Raw genomic sequence first — 26,655 nt, forward strand, 5'->3', positions numbered from 1 at the left:
TGCCAAGTCCATCCCCCCTCCGGAAAAAATGGATGAAGTTGTTCCAGATACCTTTGGGAAAGTCGCAAGGTGGTCATGGGATTTTATCAGTGCGATGAGGATCCCTACTCAAAGTGTTATGTATGCACTTGTTCAAACATAAGAGTAGGTCTTGACTTGCAAGTAAACCATAAGACCTACTCTTACCTTTGAGTTAGTGCACACATAGCGCTTAGAATTGGGATCCCCCACCTGCCTGATGAAAACGTATGATCCTTTATGGGCAACCCTAGGGGCTAAAACATGTTGCACCTTTAAGGATGACAGAGACATAATACTTCAGGCTCATCTGCGTTCTCTTTTTTAATCCTATCATGTGTACCCTTCAATAAAAGAATTCCCTTTGGGGTTGCACAGAGTTAGTTTACACAATTGTCCATATCGCTTGGGCTGCTCTTATCTTGAACTGACTCTCATTGGTCCTGATTCACAAAGGTAACATACACGTTTGAGTAAGTTCACCATTTTGAGTACGTTTACTGCTTTTTGGTATTCATAAACTGCACTTTTGTAGTAACTTACACTTTTGTAGTAAGTGCAGCACCATTTCTTTGTAATATACCCACTGATCTGCAATTATCGCATTCAATGTGTGGTTTATTATAGCCACAGAACATAAATTCAGTTTGGGCATAATGCATTAACTTTGTATTTGCAAAAATTTATTGCACTCTTTTTCCAAATGGAATTTTTTTGTAAACTGACTAATGTACTAAGAGGTTGCTTAATAAATTCAGAATAATGGTGGTTCTCAGTCTGACCTACCTCATCAGGGTTTACAAGGTAGGTTGGAAATTGCGACTCATTGCAATTGGATGCCTCTCATAGGGATGGTGGCCTTCTAGGCTTAGCAGACCACTAGGTCTGTGATCACATTTAAATAAGGTACACCTTTTTGATGTAGCTCATCTAAAAGAAAAGTTATTTTTTGTTTGTTTCAGAGTTGGCAATAGTCACCTGGACTACTGCTTACCCCCAACAAACTTTTTTTTTATTACCTTCATTAATCCCCATGTAACCCTTTCCCTTTTGGAACTATATTACCACCAAAACACAGAAGTCTGTAACTTCTCAATGTTTGACAACCGGATTACAGTTGTAAAACATTGATACATACATTAAGCAATCAATATTTGAAAGGTACAAATACACTCCTTCCAAACATTGATTTGTTTTGCCTTTCTAAACCCATTTTGCGATTGGTTTAGTAGCTTTTAAAAAATCCATTTTGCAGTTTACGTTTTACACAAACTGTCTTTGCACTTCAGGCCCATAGTGCTCAGAATAGCAGTTCAATAAAATGTGGCAAAATTGCTGGGCTACATTTGAATCACAATGCATGTTCTTTGGTCTAATTTAGCCATAGTGCTCAGTCTGTGACGTCAGCTTTAGTGAATTGTGTACAGGTTTTATTTCTTTTTTGGTTTTCTCTTTTTATACAGACGTCATTTGCTAAGAAATTACATCATAGCAGAGGACATCGAATTCACAACACAACATAAACACTTTTCTTGCAGGTTATAATTAGTAGCTTTGCCCACCATAAAGGCTGTTGCTTACACCATATTGGAAAGAACATTCTGCACACATTTATGGCCAATCTGTTGTTACCTACTAACATGTCTGGATTTGATGTAAGAAGCAATATGTATGACTGTCTTTTTCGAATGCTTTATCATGGTCCGACTGATAGGCAGCTTTAGACACCTGGTATCAATGAGTCTGTGACTTTATTAATACCATTTATGATTAATTTACATAAAACTGTCGGTACTGTTGGCTATTTTGTCAGAAGGCGAGGCGCTTGTTTTTGGCCCTGTAGCCAATAAACATACACTTTCTGAGTAGCTTGCTTTTCTCTAAGTTGGCAGACAACTCGACCAGAAGGGATTTTGGCACATGTTGCAAGGACTGGGCATGTGCATACATTAATTGTTCAAAAGTGTGTGCACAGCTGATCTGCTCTTTAGGCAAGTGCATACCTGACCCCCTCACTGTAATTTTTGCAAGCACAACTGCCTAGACTCTAATTCTGTAGCTGGCGCTCTTTTATGTGTGAGCTGAAATTACAGTTTTGACCTGTAGAATTTTAAAACTGAAGCTCTAGCCCTGACCTGTAAGTCTTATTGTGCAAATTAATTTTTAAAACGAATACTCGTGGCCAATATTATTTTATTGTTGTTCTCTCGACAAGTTACTGCATCTACCAACAATGTGCCTACAGAGTGTTCAATGTGTTTACAAAGTGCTTACCCGTATTTGCAGGTTAAAACTATTAGAAACTCTTTGGTCGTGTGACACACATACATGCTTGCCCATACGATATATAACAGGTTTTCCTACATTCTGATGCTGTAATGACAATAAATGTTTCCAGTGACGTGGTAGGAAATAATGCAAAAAGGCAAGTGTTTTTTTAAAACTGCGCCAGAGCCCAGCGATGGTGTTGCCGAAACTTAAGACTAATTGACTAGATGGTGTTTAATTTATGCCTGTGTTTGCGAAGTTTGACTCCGACACATAATTGTAAACAACACCAGTTATTTATGACAGTCTGTCACCTGGTGGTGCTATCAATTAATGAGCTGAACTCATCAACAAAGTGTAGAGTATACCTGAAAAAATATAAAACCAGCATGTTCAGGATTTTCTTGTAGTTTGAGGTGATCTGGAATAGTCCAAAGTGTAACACATTTATTGAGTGATGTATTTGGCAGTGCTGGCAAGGACAGTGGGTAGAGCCAACCTCACTGGCTTCCTGAGACATTCTTGGAATCCGATATTTATGTTTTGAAATATTAACCACCCCTCGTACATATCTTCATATCAAGGAATAAATGAAAGTACTGCCATTTGCCATCTGTCTGCTAAAAGCAGCTGAGATCTCCGACTGAAAGTCTGTTTCAAAATTAGGAAGAGGGGAAATTGGATACAGATTTACCTATTTCCTGGGTAATTTGGCATTTCGTAGGGGACCCCGAGGGCTATTTCATAAGGGGCTGTGTTTTCCTCATCCCCTTAGTAACCGTTAACGCCAGAAAATCTAGCGCATTTACCAGGCCATTCATGAGTGCCTTTGTCTTTAGCGATTTCATCCTGAAGTACAAGTTACTTTACTTCTGTAATGTTCTTTCTGGTGGATACTCTAAGTGCAGATTCCTCACCTTTAGAATATGACCTGGCACCGACTTCAGCGATGCTACTACGCACTGGTTGGTGGTGCTGTGTGGCCTCGTGGTGACTCCATACCACCCTGGAAGTGACGGAGCAGAGCTGCATATAGGTAAAAACCCTGCATGCTGTCAGTTTCTTGTATCTTTTTCCTTCCACGTTCTCGGGCGTGGAGTGCAGAACAAATTGTCTGAGACAGTGTGCTGATTCCTAACTTGGAAACTTTTTAGACGTTAAAGAGACTGAATATGGTTGTGTAGTGGCAGTAAGGGATCTGCTTTTAGAGAGAACATCTGCCAGAAGAAGAATTACTGAAGTAAGTAACGTATTCTTCTAAATAATACGTCCAACTGCAGATTCATCACCTTTATGAATACCATAGCAGTGCCACCCAACAGTGGAGGATCTGTGGAGTGACAGCCTAGTTCCTCAGTACCAGTTTGTCTGGAAACAAGGAGGTGTAGGGGAGTTGCATTGATTGCACCTGTAGTTCACTCACACACCGTGCTAACATGGTGGCAATGAGGAAGCTAGTTTCAAATGTCAAAAGCATCAAACAGCAATTATGCTTTGGGCACATGAGAAATGTTGAGAGCAAATTCAGATCCCATTTTGATATAAAAACCGTTTGGGAGAAAACGCAAGTTCAGCCTTTTACAAGATGCATCACAACAGTTGTCTTAAAGAAGGTTGGCCAGTTAGTTAAAGAGAGGCTGAGGCTGAAAGGGCCAACAAATAACCTTTCACTGTGCCTACTGAAAAGCCCTACGGGGCTAACTAAATACCAGACAAACTGACATTAGAAAGTTTAACTTGTAAGAGATCACCTTTCACTTAGCTAAGTGAGTAGGCCGCAACATGGGAAAAGTAAACACAGACTGTGTAGTGGTAAACTGCAGAAAGCCAAGGGTCGTTGGACTTCTGCTGAAGCACCTCAGTCACCTGTCCATTCGTATGGAGGCTAATGAGGCTCTCCCATTGAGCGTCATTTTTAAACCTAGGTCACCCAAAAGCTGTTCACAAGTCATCTAGGGGAATGGTCAGTCAAATAACTTTTAGCATTGTATCAGTGAACCGTTTTGCGGTCCTAATATCTATTGATGATCTCGATTGACTGAAGCTTGCTGGGCATAGTGGTGAGACCTGTGTTCCAACTATGTTAGATGTCACAAGTGACTTCAGCGGATCTTTTCTCCCAGATGATGCGATAACCAACACCAGTCCGAGGGAGGGTTTTGGCATGGGGTGGTGTTTTTTTCCTCTCTAGAAACACAGCAGGTTTGTATACCAAGCTCAATAATCCAGATCGGTTAACCTCTGCGAATAATTATGATATAATATGTTTACAAGAAACCTGGCTGATTACCCCTTCATAGTTGATGGGTCTCATACTTATTGCAACCCAGAAATTACATCTACAGCTGGGGGGGCAAGAGGCGGGCTGGTGGCAATCATGCTGGTCAATTTGCCCTCTTTGAAGATAAAATAAATACACAGTTTCACTTGGTTTCGAATTTTAATCCTAACTTTTTCAGATATTACAAATTTAATGTTGATCAGCTTTTATGATAGTATTTTTAGCCACAGAGGTACGGAGGTCTTTAATGAACTTGTTGAGTTTATTACAACTTTTGAATCAAAGTTGCAATGTCAGTTTTCAATTTTGTGGGCATAATATTTTAATAATAATGTTTGTAAATTCAGTGGATAGTCGGTCTCTGACCTATCGGAAGTAAAAGGAGAACAAATTACACTTTTATTCATAGTCCTTATCGGGAAGCTCTAAATATGATCCTCATAAAAAAAATCATATGTTTTTTGCGATGGACTTAATTCCGAAGTCTAGATCGCTACTCCCTACTTACTATGCAAATGGTAAAGGTAGTACCATTGATTTCCTTGTGATCTCGGATTAATTTCATTGTGATTTCTTGATTTCTCAATTAACCCTGATTGTGTGATGGACCAAAATCCACTTTCCCTGGTACTTAATATAAAATTAACAAAAACAATAAACTTAATGAACCAGGGAAGTTAGATTAGTCAGTCAATAACAGTGTGAGACAAAAATGGAGAATAATAATTCTAGTACACTTTGTTTAAGATTCAATTCAGACACAAGAGGCTGCTTTCTAGCTTTGTATATCCTCTCAAGCCAATTCATAGTTGATTATTAATGGATATGCCACCTTTTCTCATACGTGGTCCCAGTTGTTGTCAGTTAGGAAAACTCAGAAGAGTTTTCCCATATGTAGATGGTTTGATCCTGCATGCTCTGCTGCTCATTGTAAACTTCAGAAGGTGTTGAAGGCTATCCCCAGAGTTGAGGAACTTGTTAAATCCACTAGAAGCTCAGATAAAGAAGTCCTCACTCTTAGGAAGGAGAAAGTTAGAAAAGAGGCTTGGAATGATCTGGAAGCTGCTGCAAGGTTAAACGACCAGACTTGGTTCTGGGATGTTGTGAATCACCTCTTTTCACTAATTATAACACTCCTAGATTAGAATGCTTAATTTTGTCTGACACCTGGGCAGCACACTTCTCTAAAGTATTAGATTCAGGAAATGTCTCCAATATTTACTCGGAGGGGAGCCAACAGGTCACCATAGATGCTGCAGCAGCTGTATCCCTGATTCTTTCGATAGAGGTTAATGAAGTGTCCATTGCAATAAAAAATAGCCGGTCGGAGAAAGCCCCAGGCCCAGACAGCGTGCCAGCGGATCTCTTCACTGGGAATATAGACCTATGGGCACCTTTAATTACTAATGCTCTTTGAGAAACAATCAAAGGTTCCTTTTTCCTTCTTGGAAGAAGGCGGTTATCATTCCCATCTACAGGAAAGGGAAACAAACCCAACCGAGTTTTTATAGACCCATTTCATTACTAGATTCAACCTCTAAGATTCTGGGGAGGGTTCTCCTTTACGGCCTGGTGCCTTGGCCAGAAACCAATAAAATTATTTTCTCAGTTCAATATGGTTTCCAAGTTGGGATAGGCACTGTTGCGCAATGCCCTAATTTATCACTCATAATTGGAAAATATGTCAAAACCAGGAAAGTTGTGCTACATTTGGTGTTTATAGACCTCTCATGTGCATCTGATAATGTAATTCATTCCAAATTATGGAACATGTTGGAGTCCATGGAAGTAGGGGCAGCCCTTGTTACCCTGCTTACACGCTTTCATTGTGATACCTCAATTAAGATAGGCTATGGGTAAACTAGGGAATGTACCATACCAATGAATTCCAACAGAGGGGTATGTCACTGCTGTATTTTGGCACCTTTTCTTTTTTTAATCTATATAAATAGCTTAGACCAACATCTGATTAATTAAGGGAAAGACATGCCGCAGATTGGTCATCGACCTGTTGCATGACACCTATATGCGGACGATGCAGTTTTGATTGCACAAACTGCTAATGGACTAGAATTACTCTTGGAGTCTTTAATGCTATTTATGTTTATTCTAGACCTAAGAGTTAATTATTCTAAATCAATCACAACTTTATCGGTCCCAAGCATACAATGTCCAGGGGCCATGTAGTAGGAGGGGTCAAAGTGGACCGAGTACCCTTTATTAATTATCTGGAGACACCATTCGATAGTAGCTCAAATTGGACACATTTACTTAAGTTCAGATCACAACAATTACAGGGAACAATTGCAGCAGTTTTCTGCTCTCTGTCTAGGCTAGGTTCCAAGACAATAAAAAGTTAATCTTAATATATAAAAGTGAATGTAGCCACCTGGTGTCAAAGACATATAAGGTCCTTCAGCGATCGCACCTCCGGATGCTGTGGAAAATAGGCCCCAGACACCACACAAGACATTACACAGAAACAATGGGAACAATATTGGAGGGACATCCGATGACTCCATAGAAGCATCCCCCAACAAAAGACAGACTACAAGATAATGCTCCAGTGGTATTACACACCAGTTCGTTTACATGCTGTCTACCCTACGACTTCTGCCTCATGCTGGTGCTGTGGAGCTCAGAAAGGCGATTTTCATTATATATGGTGGGCATGCCCCTCCCTTACCACCTTTTGAAAAGAGATCCTAAGTCACATCAAGGGCTACCCTGTCCTAGCGGATTATCACACCAACATTCTGGGCATTCATCCCACATCGCTGGCAGCAATGACATACACAGACTAGTACCGCATATACCACATGTCTGGTGCGGCCAGAAAGCTTATAGCTCGAGCCTGGAAGTCTCCTCCACCCCCGTTAGCCTCCCAGTTCACACAGCTTAGGCACACCAGGGCAATGGAACAGATGACTCAAAAATTGTCTCTTACAGACAAAAAGTTCCTGCGCCTGTGGACACCTTTGATCCAATACATGTCCTACTTAGAATATCTCTACCTTCAGCCCCCTAGGCCTCGCACCCTACACATGTTTGATCCGCTAGAATAGGGTAGTGTATCCCTCCCCACCAAGAAACTACATACACTGAGGGACACACATCCTCTTGTCGGCCTCTTCCCCCTCCCCCATCACTTTCACCGACGTGAAAATAAGCCGGTGGCCCCACAGCCTCCCTCTGGCTCCTTTTCTCAATCATTCATATGTTTTGGTTAGTTGTCTCCCAACATCCCTCAAATAGTTGTTAAACACTGCTGGAACGAAGCATCAAGTCCTTTCACTACAACATCATTACCTTGTCATTCGTGTCACTTTGATACCCGGCTGCTTCCATTCTTGCCTTTCCCCTATGACAGCTGCAATTTTCAACTGTGTATTTAATGTACTGTTTCATTAATTGTGATATCAGAGACGTATGTATGTTGCTCGATGCTCCCTTCATTTCGCATATAATAGAGATGTGCGCTTTAACAAGGAAACATTAATAAACAGGTTTTGAGAAAAAAAAGTAAATGTATCCCTGTTGGACTTTATGAAGCTGGTGTCTGGGGGCATGTAATCGTTGATCAACTCTAAAACATGGAAAATAGATTTGTGGGCCTTATATTATCAATTCCACCTTCACTATCTACTTATATAAGGCGTGCAGAATTGGGCTTCAACTATCTAGCTGATGCTGCTCATCTTGCCCAGTTATTGTTATGGCTCAAGATTTGGAGCCCGCCTGTAGCAGTTTTTACAAGGATGGTATTGAATGATTGCTTAGCACTAGACAAAGCAGGGAAATTCACTGGCTGAATTATATTAAGCAGATCAATCCTGCATTGATTTCAGCTTCATCTAAAGAATGTGTGAATACCCAGTTTTTTTTTATCACTCTTAAAGTGTTTGTGCAAAGAAGGGACAAAATCCACAAATGGTTATTACTCATTCTAAATTGATTCCTAATACGGGTTTGGAGCCGTATCATGTATGAATTTGTAACCCACAATATAGATTTTGACTAAGTTGAGACTGAGCACTGTACATTTCCTGTGCCCATTCGCCACACAGAGCACCTAGTTTAGGGCTGTTCCAAAATGCTCCTGCGTAACCTGTCCAGTCAAAGCAAAGTACACTTTATGCTATTTTGCACTATCTATAAACCCTGGCATTTAAGAGTTTTACTCCTGGTTCTACAGTCTGCAACTATTAAACATTACCCATCAGCCTTGGCTTATTTACAACAGCTCAGTTCACATGCAATCTGTTATGGAGTGTTGAAAGGCATTCAGAAGGCTGAGGCTCAGACTATACTAAACCTCAAAACAGGCAAACAAGCCACAAGAAAATAGCACTGGGTCCATGCCTCAGAAATTATCCTAACACTGGGGGCCCTGAGTCCCTGTAAGGCACAGGATATAAATATGACCAGTGAAATACAAGGACATTTGTAAGGAATGGCCTCTCCTGCCCACCCTTGATGTCATGTGTCATCATCGACCATTCTTGCTCACCAAAGAATCCTCTAATTGCGGGCAGACTTCCTCTATTGGCAGGAAGTGCTTATGAATGGAGGTTGGAGAATGAGATCTATAAGGTAAAGATAAAAACCTTGAATGTATACTGCCAGAGAATACCTTCTATTGCTGAGAAGGCAGCTAGATGGTAAAAAAAAAACTAGGAGGATGCACAGGAGTGAATATTACTCCTACATCTGGCAGGTGAAAATGTTCAACCCTGTGGACCCATGCAGGTCCGTGGCTTTTGTCAGGACTTGGGATCCTTAATATTTTATGCCCTAAGCACATACACGATGAACACTCAGCAGGCAAGTGCAAAATACCATGTCATCTGTTCCTGTTGGAGGCGAAGGTCCTTCTTTAGCAAATATTTAATGGTCCTGTGATAAGTGAATACTCCAAATTAAACATTAAAGTAGTAATTAAATGATTATGTAAAATGCAGGAAACAGGAAACAACACCCGCTTGCACTAAACATTGTGCTTTCTCCACATCCATTTGATGCAGTGAAAGTGTTCAATAGAGTGACAGTGCCAGTGGTAGGTTTAGAACCCAAACTCATGGTCTTCAGCCAAGCCAACCGTATATTCTACTCAACTAAGGTAAAAGTAAATTCCTACATCACTTGACTTTAAATACTTTTTTTGCCGTTTAGGTGAAGCCCCTTACTACAGAAGTTCAATGCTAACCAAGAAATCAAAGGAGTGTGCACGCCTAACTGGCAGTATGCACTTTTGCTTTGCGGATGACGTAAGCCTTTTATAAGACCCGACAGTGTTTCACCTCTATGTGGTAAAAGAGCAGAGAAACATCAGTGAGGGTTCAAGCTTCAATAAACTCAATAAATAAATAGCAAAAGGCATGCACATCTTATATGAAGTAGTTACCTCATAAGGATTCAACAGGTCACAAGAAAAGATTGGCCATTTGGTGTTATACCTGCCAGCTATTCAAAGAAACCTCTATGGAAATAACATCATGGCCTTTGTTCAGTATCCTGTAAAAAGATCTGGCTAGTTGGGTAAAGCTTGAGGTGTCTTAGTTTAGTAAAACGAACAGTATTAAAATTGATTTCGAATTAATACTTCTGTTTGCAGACTTTTCTCCTCTTCAATCTCCCATGCTCCAGACTGGATCCAGAAAGGTTGAAAATGCACCAGCAGGTGGCACTCTGTGCCATCTGAACAGGAGACACCACCTCTTGAATGACATCACTGGAGCAATATAAGTGCCACCCCGGAACAACAACGTCACTTTCTTTGACTCCATGCCTTTTGACCCTGAGTTCTTCTAGGAACACTTTTTTGTTCTGAAATTATTTTTCTGTAGTGCGGCCAAGATGCCACACCCCAGAAAATCAAGCTTTAAGTGGTGCTAATGCTGCCAAATGTACATTTGTGACTTCCACAAGTTATGCTTGTGGTGCATGAGGCTGCAGTACAAATGCAGAGCTTGCAAAAACAATGCAGCCGCAGTTATACTAAAGCCAGCACAGAGCAGGGGACCAAACTGTTTGTGGCTTTTGTCTGAGATGAACACCTGGGTCGACATCAGTCCTTGTCCTACTCCTGGCCCACCTGCCTGCCTTCTACCTATAAATCATCCAAGACATTGAAAGACATCTAAAAAGAAGCAAAAAAAGTGCTAGAGGACCGGTTCCTGTGTATCAAGATGTCGCTCCTGCATTATGTTACCAGACCAATGGCACTACTCTCCACCTCAGACTTCATCTTGGAAGCCAGAACTAGTTGATATCTCTCGGGCGCCAACTCCAGTCCATGTGCGAGCCTGGGGCCTTGTGATGCCTTAAGCAGACCCAAAGTTCCCAACCATTGGAGCTAGCCCTGCACAATTATTAGCCTTCACACAGGCGATCCTGGCCCTATTCTACCATGCTCACAGTGGTGCACCCTCAGGTCCTATGGAGCCACTCGGCCTGTGTTGGAAATGGCCTTTTTTGCAGGGTTATCCCCAAACGTTTTGCTTCTGACCTCCTGTTTTTGATCACATGCTGCATTTCCATTTTTGCTGGTTTTAGGACTCTGGGCACTTTACCACTGCTGACCAGTGCTAAAGTGCAAGTGCTCTCCGTCTAAATTTTATTGATGATTGGTTTATCTCTGATTGAAATTTTTTATTTACTAGTAAGTCACTAGTATGGTGCACCATGTGTGCCCCGGGCCTACAGATAGATTAAATGCTACTAGTGGGCCTGCAGCACAGATTGTGCAACCCACAGGAGTAGCCCTGTAAACATGTCTCTGACCCGCCACTGCAGTGTTTGTGTGTGCAGTTCTGAATTGCCAGTTCAACCTGGCAAGTGCACCCACTTGCCAGGCTTAAACCTTCCCTTTTACTACATGTAAGTCACCCATAGGTTAGGCCCAAAGCAGCCCTATGGGCAGGGTGCAGTGCATTTAAAAGATAGGACATGTACAGGTTTGATTTATATGTCCTAATAGTGAAATACTGCCAAATTCGGTTCTCACTATTACAAGGCCTATCTCGCTATAGGGTAACATGGGGATTGGGTTGCAATATATCTTAAGTGTAATTTGCCGTTGGGAGCGGAAAGAGATGTAGAGTTTGGGGTCTCTGAACTCACAATTAAAAAATACATATTTTGTTGAAGTTGGTTTTTAAATTGTAAGTTTGAAAATGCCACTTTTAGAAAGTGGGCATTTCCTTGCTTCACCATTCTGTGCCTCTGCCTGGCTGTGGAATATACGTCTGGGTCAGGATGACAGTTGGGCTGTTTGTGAATTCACTCCAGACAGTCACACAAAGGGAGCTAAAGTGTGCTCTGCATATCCTGATCGGTCCTCCTGGGCTAGAGTGGTGGGGAAGAGCTGACACTTGCAACTGAATAGGGCTGTGCCTGTCCTTGCACAAAACAGTCTCCAGTCCCGTGGAGTGTGCCTGGGGTCAGGGCAGGGAAGGCAGGGTCTTGTGCACTACAAAGACTTTCCTTTGAAGTTTGTCTATTTGAAAAACAGATATGAGTTTAAGTACTGGACCACTGAGACCACAACTTCAGAACACTTGTGGACTGAGGACATTCTACCAGGAAGAAGAGCTAGATGCAGTAGGAGGAACTGCCACTCTGCCTGTTGGTGTGCTGAACCGGCCTGCTGCTTGCTGCTTCTGTCCTGGGAGTGAAAGGACTGGACATTGCTTTCTACATCCTGCTTCCAAAGGTTCTTCAAGGGCTTGGATTGAGCTTGCCTCCTGTTAGAAGTCTCAGGGACATCAAAAAATTAATCTGCCAGCACAAGGGCTCTCTTGCTAAGAGTCCTGCCTCGCCAAATGGTGCCAAAACCAATTCCTGGGCCCTCTGGAGTGAGTTCTGGTGAAACAAAGAAGAAACCAAGTACATAGACTCCAGATCGACTTCGGAACCAGCTCTGCTGTCTGACTCCATGTTGCTGCCTGCACCAGAGCCATAGTCCCCGCTGAGTGAAATGCCTGACGCCACTGCAGTGGCTCCGAAGTCCCATCACAGTGTGAGTCCTGAGTGCCATGTCATCCGTGACACCAGACTCCAACTTCGCCGCAGCATCTGTGGCCCTGTGGTGTGATTGTGACACCACAAAGTCAACGCCTCGGTTATTGACCTGCTGGATTCATCGGCTCAGCCAAATCGTAAGGAACCAACGCCTTGCCACTGACGTTACATCACCTCTCCTGCAACAGTAAGCAACCGACGCCTCACCTCCACTGACTCCCCAGTAGCAGTAAGCAGCTGATGCTGCACCAGCTCCAGCCACCTCCCCCCCCCCTCTGTGCATCGTCTTTGTTTCCTCATCGTTTTCTAAGGTACTGTGCCTGGGGTCCGTGCAACTCTATGACGGGCTCACACTCCCTTGCGAGCGGCATCAGACTGTTGAGAATGACTCCGTCAACTGTGTTGTGGCAGCCCTAGTCGGAGCTATTGTGTTTCTAAGCGATTTACTGAGATTTAGGCCCATATTTATACTTTTTGACGCTAAACTGCGCTAACGCAGTTTAGCGTCAAAAAATTTAGCGCCGTCTAACGCCATTCTGAAGCGCCATGCGGGCGCCGTATTTATGGAATGGCGTTAGCCGGCGCAAGCAGACCGGCGCTGCCTGGTGTGCGTGGAAAAAAACCACGTAGACCAGGCAGCGCCGGCGTTGGGAAAAAATGACGTTAGGGCGTCTTAAAATGGGGCAAGTCAGGTTGAGGCAAAAAAATCGCCTCAACCCGATTTGCGCCATTTTTTTACGACGCCCAGACGCCATTTCATGACTCCTGTCTTAGTAAAGACAGGAGTCATGCCCCCTTGCCCAATGGCCATGCCCAGGGGACTTGTGTCCCCTGGGCATGGTCATTGGGCATAGTGGCATGTAGGGGGGCACAAATAAGGCCCCCCTATGCCACCCAAAAAAAATTAAAAAATATAAAAAATTATACTTACCTGAACTTACCTGAATGTCCCTGGGGTGGGTCCCTCCATCCTTGGGTGTCCTCCTGGGGTGGGCAGGGGTGGCAGGGGGGGTCCCTGGGGGCAGGGGAGGGCACCTGTGGGCTCATTTTGAGCCCACAGGCCCCTTAACGCCTACCCTGACCCAGGCGTTAAATAGTGGCGCAAATGCGGGGTTTTTTGACCCGCCAACTCCCGGGCGTGATTTTTGCCCGGGAGTATAAATACGACGCATTTGCGTCGCCGTCATTTTTTTAGACGGGAACACCTTCCTTGCATCTCATTAACGCAAGGAAGGCGTTCACGCCAAAAAATGACGCTATTTGCCAATACTTTGGCGCTAGACGCGTCTAACGCCAAAGTATAAATATGGCGTTAGTTTTGCGCCGAATTTGCGTCAAAAAAAACGACGCAAATTCGGCGCAAACGGAGTATAAATACGGGCCTTAATCTTTAAAAATGTGTATCTTTTGGTCTTGTTTCATTCAGATAAATATTGGCTATTTTTCTAAAGTGGTTTAGAGTACTTTTGTGCTGTTTTTACTGTGTTACCGTGTGTGTATGCGTACAAATACTTTACACATTGCCCCTGAGATAAGCCTGACTGCTTGTGTCAAGCTACCATGGGGGTGAGCAGGGGTTATATTAGCTGTGTGGCCCCCTTACCCTGACTAGAGTGAGGGTCCCTACTTGATCAGAGCGCAAACCACCACTTCTAACAAACCCCTCACATGGTTTCTGAGGACAGGTATTGTTCCACTGACCCATGCCCTAGTACCGTTGTATTGATGGATGATGCCGTTCTTACTATGAAGGCTTGCCAGTGGCACCCCCACCAGCACTGACACCAGCTTAGGAACCGTTGTACTTGGCATCAAGTTTTCCTAAGACCAAAGCTACCCCTAATCTTTTTAGATGCTAGATGCTGAAAGGTTCAAGCAAGAGTAGGCTAAAGCTTGTTTTCTCACGTTGGCTGCTCCCCACCCCAGCCAATTTCAGAGGACGAACCACATATTTTGTGGATTATTTAGCGCCATTCCATGCAGCAGCTAAACCAATTCCTGTACCACTGCAGGAGGCATGGTAGGCCCATGTATTGTCACAAGGATTGTCCTCCTCCACCTCTCTTGCACCACTTCCTTTGAAGGGTGATTTTGGATGCAACTAATTAGTATATCAGCGTAGGTAGGGTTTAAAAGCAAGCCACAAGTTGTAATTGTGGAACCAGGTAACAGGATTCTGTTCCAGGTAGGCCATTTGACAAAATGTTGTCATCATGAACAAAAGACTCTGGGCCCTATTTAGAGTCTGCGGGTGGTGTACTCCATTACAGATATGACGGATATGCCCTGTGCCTCATTACAAGTCTCAGAGGATTTAATGCACTTGTATTACAGCGGATGTGATATCTGTCACGTTATCACAAAGTAACTCCTCCACCGAACTCTAAATCGGGACCCTTGTCTTCTTACTCGTGGTTTATCAGATAAAACATGGAATAATGAGAAACAAATGTAACCCTTGTTTAAAGTGAGCTCTTAATAGGATCGTTCTCTTGCATGGAAGCCACTATGGAGCATTTCCTTTTACGGAATTACAGGAGGCACCTATAGTCATGTACTCACACTGAGCTAGGCACGTGCTTAGTTCATTTGGTTCAGTGAGCTACATTTCAGTTTACAGATGATGATGTACCCCTTTTCAAAGAAGTCTTTTAGCGATGGAATTCCCTCAGCGCACAAATTGTGAAAGTTAGATAATATAATTAAACAATCTTTCATGTTGTTCCCATAGACTGTAGGGCTGATTTTCAGAAGGCTATTTGAAAAAGCATAGTCAAGTAAGTTCTTCTTCCCTCACCTTTGACAAATTACACTCTTTTGTTGTCTTACAGATTCATGTATATGAATTCAGATCAGACACCCCAGCAACGCTTCTTGGCAGAGTTTGAAATGTTAAATACTTTGTCAAATTAATCCTTGTTTTGCCACAGGTATAATTCCTAACCACTTATTTCAGTGGGTGCTACTTTAAATTAGTTTGGAAGAGTTGCTTCCAATCTGAGTTATTTTGCAATATTTGTAATTAGAGTTCCTTTAAGGGTAATGCAAAAACTTGTTAGGAGTTGAGACAGGTGGGTGCATTATTTTTTCCATGCCAAGTGGAACTAAAATCAGGCTAAAAGCAGTGTACAAGTGTTGACACATGATGCGTGCGTTTCGGTCTATTTTTAATTTGGAAAAAACGAAACATGAAGGAACGCTGGCGCTCTATACAAATTGCTGGTTGTCAAAGTCAAATGCGCATGAAAAAATAAACTAGTTATGCACCATTGGCATAGCCTTGAATTCAGACTTATCAATCGGAAATTCTTCAAAGAGTTACAACCGGTCAACAGTTTGGTTATTTCCCAGACATCAGATGACAGTCCTTTTTGTAATGCTGCGCCCAATCGTGAATGGACTGAGTTTACAGCGGGTGTTTTAAAAAACTTGCGGTTTTTAAGGGTCTTATGTATTTATTTGTTCTTCCATGTCTGACCCAAGAGCTGCTAGAACTAACGAGTCTTGACTAAACAGATGTGATTCTCTAAACTACGACTGTTATTATTGACTCACTAAATAATAAAGTCAAAATGTCATGATCTCAGCAATCAGTATGTATTAGGAAAACATAGTAAATTAAACTGGTTATTATTTGCATTTGTGTTTGTTATTCCTGAAGTCTTGTTTAATATTATTATTCAGCAGCTGGATAAACAATTTCTTTCTGTAAAAGCACCACCTAAAAATAAGTAAGCCCTTTTTAAACACAATCATGAATTCATCAGATGCAAAGATTTTCAGCATTGATACCTGTGTGATTCTTCTGGTTGGCACGTGTAGCCCAACATGCCGCAAAAGGAAAACACAGCCCCAAGGGGGGTAGTGATTCAGTTGTGTAGGCCAACTAGCACCCTTGTCTAGTTTAGATTCATGCCTTTATCACTCACCAAAAATACTTCTTTGGAATATAGATAGATTTGTGATATTGATTTTAATAATTTTCCACTTTAATTCTTATGTGCCTGCAGAAAAAAAACTGCCCTACTTCTTTTTAAGAACTTATGTATGCATGAGAGTGTGCGAGATGGAATGAGGTTCTTCACACAAGTAGATAATACACTGGTTTGTGATATACTGAATTTAAAATGGATCTTTGCTCCTGACAAAGGCCGTTTGACCAAAATAGGTGATAAGATGCCGACCTACAGAGATTGCACACAGGAATCTTATTCTTCTCTGTGCGCCAGCCTGTTTTTGACCTTACCGGGGACTTCAATAATGAAGGCAACACAGGGGCAGATAACTAGGTAACCCTAAATTGCTTCACTACAGCATGACTACTATGTCAAGATCTCCATCCTACGTTGAGCATATCCAGATGCACAGTCATTTTGGAAGAAGGACACAATGATGAAGCATGCCGCAAATATTATGTGGGCGAGAGTCCATTTAAAAACACTTTGCGGTCTTCAGTAGGAGGTAATTTTCACCTTGGATCAGAATATCCAATTTGCTTCCAAACATTTTGTTGCTGCCTGTAACTTATTGGAATTTGTCACTATGACAAAATACAACTCACCAGCTCAAAACGTAACTTTCTATTTAATTTTCAATATATAATCAAATATATATATATTTTTAATTAATGCATATTAATTACAATGTTAATCCTCCCCGTTGCACTGCCATGGATTTTGCATGTATGACAAGCTTGGTTCGGAGCTAGGTTCCGTGTTAATAGTCCTGAATTAATTTTCTTTTAAATACCATTTAAATTAAAAATACAAAGCATAGTTTAATGTGTAAACATTAAATATTTTTAATTATACTAAACATTTATAAAGTATTCAACCATTGAAAATATTTAATAATAAATGTCAATTAAAATATAATGTAATTGCAATGTAGTTTACGTTTGTTCCTAAATGTTGTTATTGCTGGTCCTTTTTCCTGCCTCCACTGATTTCTGTGTGAGTTTGTTGAAGTAGCAGCGTTTGTGGTTCTTGACTTAGTCTAAGGATTGGCTGGAGACATTCAATTCTGTTTTGTCAGTAGTAATACTACAGTAGATGTTGTTTGTATTTTGTGAATTGAAGGTATCTCACTTACTGGACAGTGCATGTTTGCATGGGTATGCCCCTCCCTTAACATCTCCTTTGATTTGCCTAATTTTTCCACCAGTTCCCCATGTCCCTCCCAAATCAGTCATTCAGGATTTATAAAGTGCGGCTAATCACCCAATAGGGTATCCAGCCGCTTGCAGGTCTCGGAGGCTTATTCGAACGGCCAGGTCTTGAATGTCATTCGGAATGCCGGAAGTGAGGTGATGGTTTGGAGATGCATGGGGAGTCTATTCCAGGTTTTTGCTGCGATGTGAGAGGAGGAGCATCCTCCACTTCTGCTTCTGTAGATGCAGGGAGATTGGGCAAGTGAAAGGGAAGCGGAGCATAGTTTTCTAGATGGTTGGTGGAAGTTTAGGCAGCGGTTAATGTATGCGGGTCCTTGGTTGTGTGGAGCCTTGTGTGTGTGGGTCAGCAGCTTGAATTGGCATCTCGTCTGTACGGGAAGCCAATGGAGTTGCCTGAGGTGGGGTGTGATGTGGGTTCATGGGGGAAGGGCAAGGATGAGTCTGGCTGCAGCGTTCTGTAGGGTCTGAAGTCTCTGTAGGAGGTGTGCAGCGATTCCTATGTTGAGGGATTGCTGTAGTCCATTTGGTTGGTGCTAAGGGCCTGTGTCATCTCGTGTGTAGGGGTAGCCATTTGAAGATCGTACGTAGCATGCACAAAGTGAGGAAGCAGGGGGAGGAGATGATGTTGATCTGTGATTTCATGGTGAGCTTGTTGTCAATGATGATTCCGAGGTTTCTGATGTGGTCAGAGGGAGTGGGTGCGGTCCTCGGTCTGATGGCCACCATGAGTCGTTCCAAGTGTTGCTTCTATTCCCAAATATCAGTACTTCTGTCTTGTCTGTCTTCAGCTGCAGGCATCTGTTCTTCATCCAGTCAGTGAAGCTTGTCATGCATCTGTGGATGTTGGTTCTGGTGGTGGTGGGGTCTTCGGTGAGTGAGAAGCTGAGTTGGATGTCATCTGCGTAGGGAATTATGTTCAGACCGTGGGATCTGATGATGTTGGCCAGCTGGGTCATGTATGCGTTGAAGAACATGGGGGTGAGGGATGAGCCCTGGGGGGCAGTGCAGGTGATCTCCTTGCATTCAGAGGTGAAACGTGGGAGGTGGGAGGTAGATCCGCTGGGTTCCTCTGGTGAGGAAGGAGGTGATCCATCTGAGTGTGTCTCCTTGGATGCCGATGTGGTGGAGTCTTTCGATCGGCATGTGGTGGATTACGGTGCCCAAGGCTGCCGAGAATTCAAGGAGGATCAGAGCTGCTGTTTCTCCTCGGTCGAGGAGGGTTCGGATGTCATTGGTGGCTGCAATCAGGGCAGTTTTAGTGCTGTGATTGATGTGGAAGCCGGCTTGCGAGGCGTTGAGTAGCTGGTTCTGCTCCAGGTTGATGATCTTTTCCAGTAACTTTACTGGGAATGGGAGAAGGGAGATTGGCCTGTAGTTTTTGGGTTTGCTGATGTCAGCGGAGGGTTTTTTGACTATTGGTCTGACTTCGGTGTCTTTCTTGGGCAAAAAAGAAAAAATAGAGAAGCACACTACGTTTGTCACAAACACACCTGTGGTGGCAATGTCCTTACAGAAAAGATAGGTGTGGAAGAGGTGGAGATCTTTCACAGTTTGAGAATTGATTTTTGGAGAACATACATTAGTACTGCTTTACAAACTCCACAATGACTTTCGTGAATAGGGTTGCATATTTTTCTAACTAGATGCAGGCTATACTTTGACATGCTACAATGTGGTAGTGACCTCACTCTCCTTATAATAATCAATACTGTTGCTCTCCACTTATTGGTAAACTCTGTCCTACGTGAACTGTCGAGCCTGTACGTGCATTGAATGTTTTTTTCCTTATTTGATCACAATACAAAACAAAAGGTTTTGTATGACATTACTATCCTCTATCTGTTTAAAGATAGCCTCATGTCTGTTTTCACTATGGTAAGTTTTCACTGTGCACTATCGGTCAAGTATGCGTAAACAATTTTAGCTGAAAATGAAAGCTATTCGAACCTCTTCAGGTTTACCTGAGTAGTGTTCTCTCAGTTTGAAGATGTTTCAGTATCTCGGAATGGTGGTTAACCTCCATAAGAGATCACACAACAACCAAAAGAAGGATCTCCAAATGAAGAGTCTTCAGTCCAAAGAATAGCACTGTACAGTATGTGGTTTACTATTTCATTTCTTGTAAATAATAACTGTGTGTTTCGTTTGATTATAAAAAATGGAGAAGCACACTACGTTTGAATGAAGGTGCAAGCCCCTTAGTTTGGGAGGACAACATTTTTTGTAAATGCTACTTTACATTTGACTCTCCTAGCTACATTTTTCAAGCAAGGCAAGTAACTGCTCACTGAAAAGATTGTAAACAGTATAAACCCAGCCGAGGATGAATACATTTATTCTGCAACAAGATCGTTACCAAACCTTACCTTATCTTGTTGCAAATAATTATTCGGCCGCTATTTAGTATTACCTGCATTATTTTATAGGATTTATATAGGTCTACGCGTCAGTGTTTTACTTTGGATCTAATATGACCTTTGACTCTTACATTCTTAGGCACAGCTTGGAAAGACAAGGCAAAATTACACACGTCTTCTAGTCAGTGAAATGTTTTTAAACGTCCCAGGCCCCATTCCGGAAGATTTTGGTATGAGTAGATGTGAGGTACTCTTGTCATACTTCTGTCTTACTCTGAATTTCAGGAGCAATCTTTACTTATCTCTGGCTTACTTCAAGTCCCAATTTATGAGAGTAAGTCTGCAGATGCCTAAGCATAAATCTAGGCCTAAATTCAATTCACTAACAAGGTGGAGTTTTACGCTGAGTAGTAGGAGTTATTTACCCCACCCCCTTGCTTGAGGAGCATATTTTCAGCATACATCACCCAAACACTGTTCTGCATATTGTAACCAGAGAGCTCAGTCTATGCTATGTAGAATTACAATTTGAAAGGAACAGGGAAACCTGAAGAAAAGAAAAGGGAAGCAGGCTTGACGTGAAGAAAATAAAACACACCTTAGGCTTTGTCTCAGTGATGCAAAGGGCATGTGTGTCCCTTTTGCGAATACTTAGGCGGCTTATGTATGGTAGAAGGGACCACAGTTGCTTGTGCAGTCCCTCCTATAATACGTATAACGTTGGTGCAATGCTAAGGAGGGGTCGAACCTGGCTCCTCATGTTCCAAAAATGAAGGTTCTAGACTGGAACCAGTCATTTGAACATTCCTTCACACATGAGAAATTGATCCCGCAATGTATTGTCTTAAGGGGCGAGGGTGCAATACCAAAACAAAGGAGGAGCTTGGTTAGATGCACATTTTCTTTGGTATAAAAGTAGAGCGAATGCATGCTCCAGCCTGGTAAAAAGTCAGTCCGGCTATACCGAAGGTTTATTAGGCTCCTGTGGTGTGAAATTCGAGTAGTAGGATCAATTTATAAAATAGTTTTGTAAAGCAACTCCGTTGTCTCTAGAGGAAGATTGATTTTGTAGTTTTCATTTTCATCTTCTAACAAATATTGCATAAAACTATGTTTCAAAGAAGGGTGTTTTAACCTACATGCACAATTTTACAGTCTGTGTTTAACTACAACAAAGAGTTCTAAAACCTTTAAAAATACATTTGATGATATTACTATAATCAGAGTAATGAAAACAAGCTGTTATCCCATTTTAACTACCACGCACATGCTTTTCTTCGTATTTATGCATGTACTCATTATGTTGGCCCTCAAGGCACTTGCATCCACTTCTATTTGTACTGAAGAATAATTATATCACTATCCAGCTGAATTTAGTTTTAATTCTACTTCAGTTTAGTTTGCAGTCTCCATTATTCACCTTAAACGTGTTGTCTTTTATAAAACAGGAAGAATTCTTAACCGCTTCTCCAAAGATATTGGCCACCTCGATGACTTGCTACCGTTTACGTTTTTGGACGTCATACAGGTAATGCACATATTTGCTGTGTAAGAACGTTGCTTTTCTCTTCTAGCCCACCTGTATCAGCTTATGGTGCTAGTTCTTGTGCAAAGCAGTATAATTAAACCTATTCTACAAAATCTTGTGGAGACTCAGCCAAACAGCTCTTTTATGTTTTTTTAAAGGGGGTGCTTACATTTTAATTACAACGTGTGATAATCGTGTCAATACTTAGTGATTGCAGTAGTTACATGCTTTGCTGAATTGTTGTAGGTTTGCCTCCTAGGAGTCTGGCATGCGCTTTCTCTGGTTACGAGATGCGCCCACTTAACAGATGCAGACAGTTTGCACGGAACGATAGCAGAGATGAACCCGAGTCTGTGTGCATATGTGTGTGTGCAGGCATCCATGTGTGTATAACAGGGAAGGTGTGGTTGTTTGTAACAAAATAGACTGAACATATTCCTCTTTTAATCTGAAGAAAAGGAAGTAGTCCATAAAATACTCATCTGTATGTGGCATGAAGGTCATTTTGGGGGAAGGAAAGTATTTAAAGTATTATTACCGTAGATGATGTATTTCTTACTCCCTGGTTACAGTGAGGACATCGCACAGCATAACCAAGGATAAAAAAACTATCTAACTGGACGGACATTGGAATACTGGTTAATAATGGAGCCAGCTGAAGCTAAAAATTAAGAAAAGGTTTTAAACGTCAGTTGTTTATTTTGTTTAAAGGCCAAAGTCACGGCCCCCAAAATTGACACATATGGCATATTCGCGCAAGCATCGGGTTGTCACATCATAGCAGAACTTTACATGAGTGATCTGGTAGGCTCTACTCTTCCTAGTCAGGCAAGAAAATGCTTCTGCCCGGAATTATAAATCCTCAAAAAATGTTATAATTCCATCACTGCTGTTAGAAATTGGGTTACTGATTGACTGGGGTGTGAGCCCTGGCCATGCCATAACCTCAGTCCTAGTCAGGGTAAGGCACAAGCAAACCCAAAATTAACCTGTACTCATCCCCCCTGGTAGCATGGCATAGAGGGATTAGGCTTAATATAGAGACATTATTTAAAGTATTTGTGTAACACTTCGATTGTAAAACAAAAAAAGTGAAAACAACACAAAAAATATCCCACACCAATTTAGAAAAATAGATTTGAAATAAATAAATAAAACCAGATCAAAACAACAAACATCCAATCTGTAGAACCGGAGTTAAGAATTTTTAAGGAATGAACTAGAAAATAGCATCTAAAAGCATGCAGCACCAACTGCGGCTACCTGGTCGCGATGGACAAAGGTTCTGGCTGACCACAATAGAATGTGGGTCAGATACAGTCCCAAATTAGGTCTCCTGGTCTACCAATTAATATCTGCCCTATAAAGAGATAGAGACAGCCGGGACAACATTTGCCATGCAAAATAGCTAGAAGAGATCTTTCAAACTCTGTGACTACATTATCAAGGAACATACTACACATCTAAAATCAAATATATCAGAAGATTTGGCTGCTAAGACTAGATCACTATTGAATAGTACCACTGGGAACGGCCCTGAAGAAGGTGACCTATAACATCACGAAACACCGAAACGTGCGTAGGCCTTTTGGTCCCTACGGTACCACTCAGATAGAACCGCGTTAGCATTATCTTTTCCTTTTATGTATTAGACTATCAATAATGTATTAGAAGAATTTATGTCAATATATCTTCATTATTAAAAATTGTTTTAGCTTCACTATGATATTAGGATTAGCATCATTGATATTATGTTTCATTAGTTTATAAGACTTTTTTCTTACCTATTGTGTTTAGTGTATGTGAGTGGTATGTCTGATTTAGATATTTTTGTTTTCTTTATTAAATGATGTATATAATTAAAAATAATTCTTTTATAATTGTATTATTATTGAATGACATATAACAAAAATAAAAAATATATATAAAATCATATAATGGGATTACTTTATCTGTAACTAATAATAAGTATATAGCAGTCCGATATCATATGTGTATCATTGGCTTATTATACTTAGGTCGTATTATCCTTAACTTTATTGTTGTTTTTATGAAGATCATGGTATCTTCATATGTATTCGAGTAGCTCATATAGTAGTTTTCTCTACAGTCCCAAATTAGTCCTGCTGAAGTTTTACCCTCAAGTTTTGTGCCAAGAGTCCCATTCATGTTGGAGAGGGTCGCGAGGAGCAAGGAGAGTGTTGCAGGAAGCAGTCGGCATAGTATGAAGAGAAGGCCTGGCGTTGTGAACGGGCAGACTGGAGCTTCACGTTGGCAGTTCCCTATCAGCTGTCAATGCTGCTGTGTGGAGAGACGGTCTGGTGGTGGTTCATGCTGAATGTGAGTGGCGAGGTCTTGGTGCAAATGGACCCAGATGCGAAGAGCTCAAGAGCTTGATTTAAAAAGCCCTGAACTACACCATGGGTCCAAGACCTCAGGGGCACCATTTGGGGGTCAGGAACTTGCTGCAGATGGGTCCAGGAGCTGGTTGTGTTCCTGACGCTTAGATTAGGAGGCCAGCAGACTAGCCCTTTGAGTCACTCTGGGGTCCTGGGTTCAAGGTGAAGTTGCAGGTCCAGTAATGGGAAAGAGCAAGGACAAAAATGAAACTTTCTTTGGGAAAATGGGTAAGGTCATCAGAAGGGACTGGGGATTTGGAGGTTGAGGGAGTTGTGGTCTTGCCTGTGGGTGTTGATGCCTTGGGTGTGTGCATGTGTGAGGTATGCTTGTGTTTGTGTGGTATCTGTTCCGTGTGGGTGTTTGCATATTTTGGGAGCCGTGAGGTGGAGGTGCTGGGTGATGTTGGGGTGGTGTCTACGGGTATGGTGGATGTGTCTCTGTGTGTGTGTTGGGGTGGTGCATGGGGGTATGGTCAAAGTGTGTGGATGTGTCTGTGTGTTGTGTTGGCATCCTGGGGTTTGGTTGATGTGGTGGATATGTCTGTGGGTGTTGTGGTGGTGTCTGGGGGTGTGGTGTCTGAGGTGTGTGGGTCTGTGGGTTGTAAGGTGTTGTCTGGGTGTATGATTGGTGTTGTGGATGTGTCATTGTGTGCTGTGGTGGTGACTCTGGGTTTGGTGGTTGTGGTGTGTGGGTCCATGAGGGTGTTGGGGGTGTCTGTGGAAATGGTGGCTGTTGTGGTGTCTGTGGGTGGCTGTTGAGTGCCTGCAAGCCAGTGTGTCTTGTGCTGCTTGTATCTGTGTGCTGCTTCTGTGTGTTGAGGTGGGTGCATGCTGATGTCTGGGTGCTTGGGACAGGTAGGGGAATAGAGTATTTCGATTGGGAAGAGGGAGGTGGTGGGGGAGTAGTCTGGGGGGACAAGGGGGATGTCTGCTATCAGTGAGGAGGCCAGAGCCTGAAAAGATCTCTGTAGGCCAGACATGTCATTATAAATGCCTTCCAGGTACAAATTTGACTGCTAAAGTTGGCTGGCCAAAGCCTGGATGGCATTCACAATGGCAGTCTGCCTCAGGGAGATGCTCCTCAGGAGGTCAATAGCCTCCTCACTCAGGAGAGCAGTGGTAACAGGGTCTGGGGATGAGGTGCCTGGGGCAAAGGAAACACCCACCCTCTTGGGTGAGTGAGCACAGCCAACTGGGTAGGGATAACCAGTGGTGATAGAACTGGGGATGGTGGAGAAGGATGGTACAGGAGCAGGTCCTGATGGGTCTGCCACATCTAGGGAGTGGCCACTGGTGGTGGAATCCGAAGATGATGATGCTGATCCTGTGTCCTCTGTGGCACTCCCCTCACTCTCCTGGCCACTTGGTTCTTCTAGGTTGGTGGTGTCATGACTGGACGTACCTTGGCCAGATGCTTCCCCACTCGTTTCTGCCATGTCTCCTTTGCTTGTCTGGGATGATGCTGCAAATACAAAGAGAAATAGGGTCACTACATGTTCCTGATCACACCTGAACAACAACTGTGATTAGCAAACATTATCATGATGTAAAGTAGGCTCAAGCAACAAACTCCATCAAAGTGGCTCCTACATTTACCATACCATATGCATGCATGCCACATGAACTGTCAACAGTTGTCCACTGGAAAATCAGAATCTCAGACAACTCTAATAGCATGGGTGAAAATGTGAAACACTGTAACCATTGAACAAGTAGGAGACCTGATCGCCTTCAATGGTTTGTCGCATGAAGCATACATCAGTTACCTGTTGTCATACAATAGTGGGCCAATGCCAAGTTCATTCCCACAGATCATACACAGGGTCATGCATACATCTATTTGTCACATACACAATACCACAATAATAAGAAATGATGGCCCAAAATCCTGGCATGTTGCTGATAGAAGTACAGTATCCTGAAGAAGGTGACATGGAAATACCCATGTCACACTGGAAACAAATCAACAATGCTCACTTCACCAAGTGTAAAGTGTCCTAATGGAGTCATGGAGGTTGTACTAATGTTGCTCAGATATAGTACAAGTTCAGCATGGAAATGTACACTGTAGGCAAAAAGTGCAATTTGTCAGGGAGGTATGCTTTCAACATCCACAACATAAGGAATCAGCTAGCCCCAGAGAAATCACATCTACTGTATAGCACCCCCTATAATAACATACTCTGATTACATCAGTAGAAGTCAATTGTCCTTTGAATGTTTGTGAGGTTCAAGTACTTGTAGAATGTCCTCAACATGCTACCCAATGGGAAGTGACATCATTCTCTCCATATTGGTCCTGCAAACCCAGATGTCTGTGGATGAAAGGTTGTACCTAAACACATATGATACCCACATAACAGCAAGCCACTCCACGATGCATGCCAACAGTCACGTAACAGACCTTCCCCATTTCACATGTGCAGAGCACTTTGCTACATGATGCCACATCAGTGGCATGGAAATGCACATTGTGGCTAAAAACTGCAGTCCTACCTATCGTGTTCTTTATTGCTACTGCAGTGGTACAGGCAAAATGACATGCTTTGATGGGTGAGGGTATTTGTGAGACAACAATCAATGGTGACACACTCCTGTCTGTGGCACCATAT

The 26,655-nt window shown here is 42.4% G+C and overlaps 1 protein-coding gene across 1 annotated transcript in view; it reads left to right on the plus strand.

The window, feature by feature from the left end:
• The window catches only part of ABCC4 (ATP binding cassette subfamily C member 4 (PEL blood group)), a 1,378,868-nt gene that overhangs the window by 865,414 nt on the left and 486,799 nt on the right, over positions 1-26,655 (plus strand). The window contains exon 20 of the mRNA XM_069205134.1: positions 21,565-21,644. Coding sequence (XP_069061235.1) covers positions 21,565-21,644 — 80 coding nt within the window. The remainder of the gene's footprint in view (positions 1-21,564; positions 21,645-26,655) is intronic.

The sequence above is a fragment of the Pleurodeles waltl genome, chromosome 8 (assembly GCF_031143425.1).
Source record: "Pleurodeles waltl isolate 20211129_DDA chromosome 8, aPleWal1.hap1.20221129, whole genome shotgun sequence".
Classification (NCBI taxonomy): domain Eukaryota; kingdom Metazoa; phylum Chordata; class Amphibia; order Caudata; family Salamandridae; genus Pleurodeles; species Pleurodeles waltl.